This window comes from Sorghum bicolor, chromosome 5, assembly GCF_000003195.3.
Source record: "Sorghum bicolor cultivar BTx623 chromosome 5, Sorghum_bicolor_NCBIv3, whole genome shotgun sequence".
Taxonomy (NCBI): domain Eukaryota; kingdom Viridiplantae; phylum Streptophyta; class Magnoliopsida; order Poales; family Poaceae; genus Sorghum; species Sorghum bicolor.
The window spans coordinates 5,065,248-5,068,387 of NC_012874.2; the positions used below are offsets into that span (position 1 = coordinate 5,065,248).

A 3,140-nucleotide genomic window follows, 5' to 3' on the forward strand; every position below is an offset into this window, starting at 1 on the left:
CGTTTTGCTGATGAGCGTGTGGGCATGACACACGATGTGCAATCCCAGTGCGTTCGAAAAAGGAATTGAGGGACTGATATTCTCCTCCCCAATCGGTTTGCATGGTCAAGATTTTTTTGTTAAACTGGCGTTCAACCAAGCTCTGGAAATCACGAAATTTTTGGAAGACCTCGGATTTGTGACGCAGAAGATAAATCCACGTGAACTTACTGAAGTCATCTATGAAACTTACATAGTAACAATTTCACCCAACAGAGGCGGGAGCAGGACCCCAAACATCAGAGTAAATAAGTTCCAAAGGACTAGTAGATTCACTAGTTGAACGAATATAGGGCAATTGGTGGCTTTTGCCCCTTTGACATGCATCACAAATAGTGTCTTTATTTGAATCATTGACAAAAGGAAGTCTATGGCGATTAAGGACCTGCTTGACTACTGAAATAGATGCATGACCTAATCTATGATGCCATTGAGACACGAAGGGCTTGAGAACACCGAGAGCTTGCTTATTCTTATTCTTGACCGACTTGAGAGGATAGAGGCCTCCTTCACATCTGCCTTGAAGGAGAGTCCTCCTCGTCCCCTGCTGTTTGATAAAAAAGTGATTCGGGTGAAATTCTAAGAAGGCATTGTTATCACGAGCAAGACGATTGACGGAAAGGAGACTTTTTGTGGCTTGTGGAACATGGAGAATATTATTGAGATGAATTTTGCTAGTATGGGTATGCAAAATACTAGAACCAACATGATTGATTTCCATACCTTTTCCACTTGCCATATGAACCTGGTCATGACCTCCATACTTGTCACGAACTGTGAGTTTCTCCAGATCGCCAGTCACGTGGTCCGTAGCACCCGAGTCTACGTACCAATTGGTGTCCACGCCATATGACGCTATGGCAGCCGCAGCGCTCTTCTGAGGAGGACCAGTGAACGTGGGGTCGAAGCGTTTGTAGCACTTAATGATGGAGTGCCCTTCTTTCCCACAGAGCTGGCAGAAGACGCCCGCCTGGAAATTGGGGCCATGGCCACCGTTGCCGCGACCACCTCTGCCGCCTCGTCCGAAGCCCCCGCGACCGCCACCATTGCGGTTGCGAGGGTTGTTGAAGTTGCCGCCGCCTCCACGTCCTCCTTTGGCGGCCATGTTGGCCGACGATTGGGAACCTCCACCATGAAGTTCCATCCTCTGTTCAAAGCTTGTGAGCTGTGTGTACAGCTCTGCCACCGTAATTGGTTCCACTCTGGCGCTCACTGCTGAGACAACTGGATTGAAGTCCAGGTCCAGCCCAGTGAGAATATACGAGACAAGCTCGTCATCTTCAAGCTTTCTTCCCGCAGATGCCATCTCATCTGCGAGGCCTTTCATCTTGCCGAAGTAATCTGCCACAGAGGAGGACCCCTTGGTTGCAGTTGCAAGGGCCATCCTTGTAGCGATGATCCGCGCCCTTGACTGGGACGCGTGCATGGCTTCGATCGCGGCCCATGCCGCGGCTGCAGTCTTCTCTGAAGACACCTGAGCAAGGATCTCCTTCCCAAGATTGGAAAGGATGAAACTCAGGACCTGTTGGTCCTTTGCAACCCAAATATCATATTCGGGATTGGGCTTTGGCTCGGCATTCTTGTCATCACCCTTGACATCAAGTAACTCGGGTGGTGGAGCCGCCGTGGACTTGATGAAGCTGTAGAGCTGCGCCCCCTTGATCGCCGAGAGGACCTCTGCGCTCCATGCTTGATAGTTGGCGCGAGTCAGCTTCTCGCTGACGGGCGAGAACCCTAAGGAGGGAACAAGCGATACAGCGGAAGAGGATGCCATGATCTAACTCCGCTAGGAAAGAGGCTCTGAATACCATGTGAAGATTGATTGAACGAGTTGCCCTCCCAGGGTCTCGGTTACGTGTTATATAGAAGCCGGGAACAGCCCACCGGCGTGGGTTACAACAATAAGTTTGTTACAACAAGAATATCTACAAACCCTTAACTAACCTATCTATCTTCCAAGACTCACGCACACGCATGACTTGAAGTACAAGAATAGCATCAGCGCTATCCTGGACCTGGACGCAATACCGTTTAACATTCTGATGTTGGATCTTGACTTGGACCATATGATACTGGACATGTTCCGTCATTTCTTCAAAACTGCCTCGTAAGAAAATTCCCTCACATTTATCTGTAATCATAATTTTTGCATACACTTGGTGCCATATTTTTTAAGATCTGACAAATGGACTGGCCAACAATGTAATTGTGGGATCTTAGATCCCAAACAAGGATTTCATTGCTCTGATGGTAGTCATGGAATGCATGTACCTATATATGTTCCCGTCTTTCATGAATGCTGTCATTGTCTATCTAGTGTGGATTTTTGTTTCTCATCTTATTAATTCCTTTTTTTGTATATTTCAGCACTAGGCATTCAGAACAAGTCACTCACTGTATGGAAATTACAATGCTGTTTGTAGTTCAGGAAAGTGACGATGTTCATGCTGAACTGGCATCGTGCCTGCTTCAGAATCTTACAAAAGAAGCACAAGTAATTTCATCCCACTGTTGTTTGCATTAACAGCTTGTTATTGCCATCTTGTACTAAAATTTCTGTCCTTACTTTACAGGAAACTCTCCCAGCATCTTTTGGACTCGCAGAGAGGATAGGCCTATGCAGGGACAAGCTCAGACCTGTGCTTCATGAGTTACTTAAGGGCACTCCCTTGGATGGATACAACAATGTTGTTACAACGTTGTTCCAAGGTGATTCAGATGCTGGAGAAAACAATGTTGATGCATCAGGAAAAGACATGGTTAGTTAAATCACAAGTATGTTTTGAGTTTTGGACTGATGAATATACATGTCGAGAATTTGTTGGTCTAAGTATTAATTCATTTTTGTGGCATGGTTGATTGACTTTTAGATGCGTAATCAAATGGGAAAGGCTGCTTTTGTAAGAGTTTGACAGAAAGGGGTGCTATTTCTTCTGTTATTGAGATAGTGGTAGGAGAGGAACATGTCATCTGTACTGTTATTACAGGCATGTATTCAGTTATATATGGTATTGAATGTATCTTAACTTAAAATTCAGGCCATTCTTCAGAATGGGACTTGGTCAGGATTTTTGAACCCTGCTATGTGGAAAGGGGACTAT

The 3,140-nt window shown here is 45.8% G+C and overlaps 1 protein-coding gene across 1 annotated transcript; it reads right to left on the reverse strand.

Annotated features, from left to right (window-relative positions):
- On the reverse strand, positions 549-1,813 carry LOC110435847. Its single transcript, XM_021461922.1, has 2 exons — positions 763-1,813; positions 549-583 (listed from the first exon to the last, which is right to left on the reverse strand). Exons 1-2 carry the CDS (start codon positions 1,811-1,813, stop codon positions 549-551), a joined length of 1,086 nt encoding a protein of 361 aa, XP_021317597.1.

What these genes read in the sequence shown, in the direction of transcription:
- LOC110435847 (XM_021461922.1), bottom strand. Translation starts at nt 1,813, where the DNA reads ATGGCATCCTCTTCCGCTGTATCGCTTGTTCCCTCCTTAGGGTTCTCG. An exon ending in TCATATGGCAAGTGGAAAAG is followed by an intron (nt 584 to 762) that starts GTATGGAAATCA and finishes ATCAAACAGCAG; the next exon opens with GGGACGAGGAGGACTCTCCT.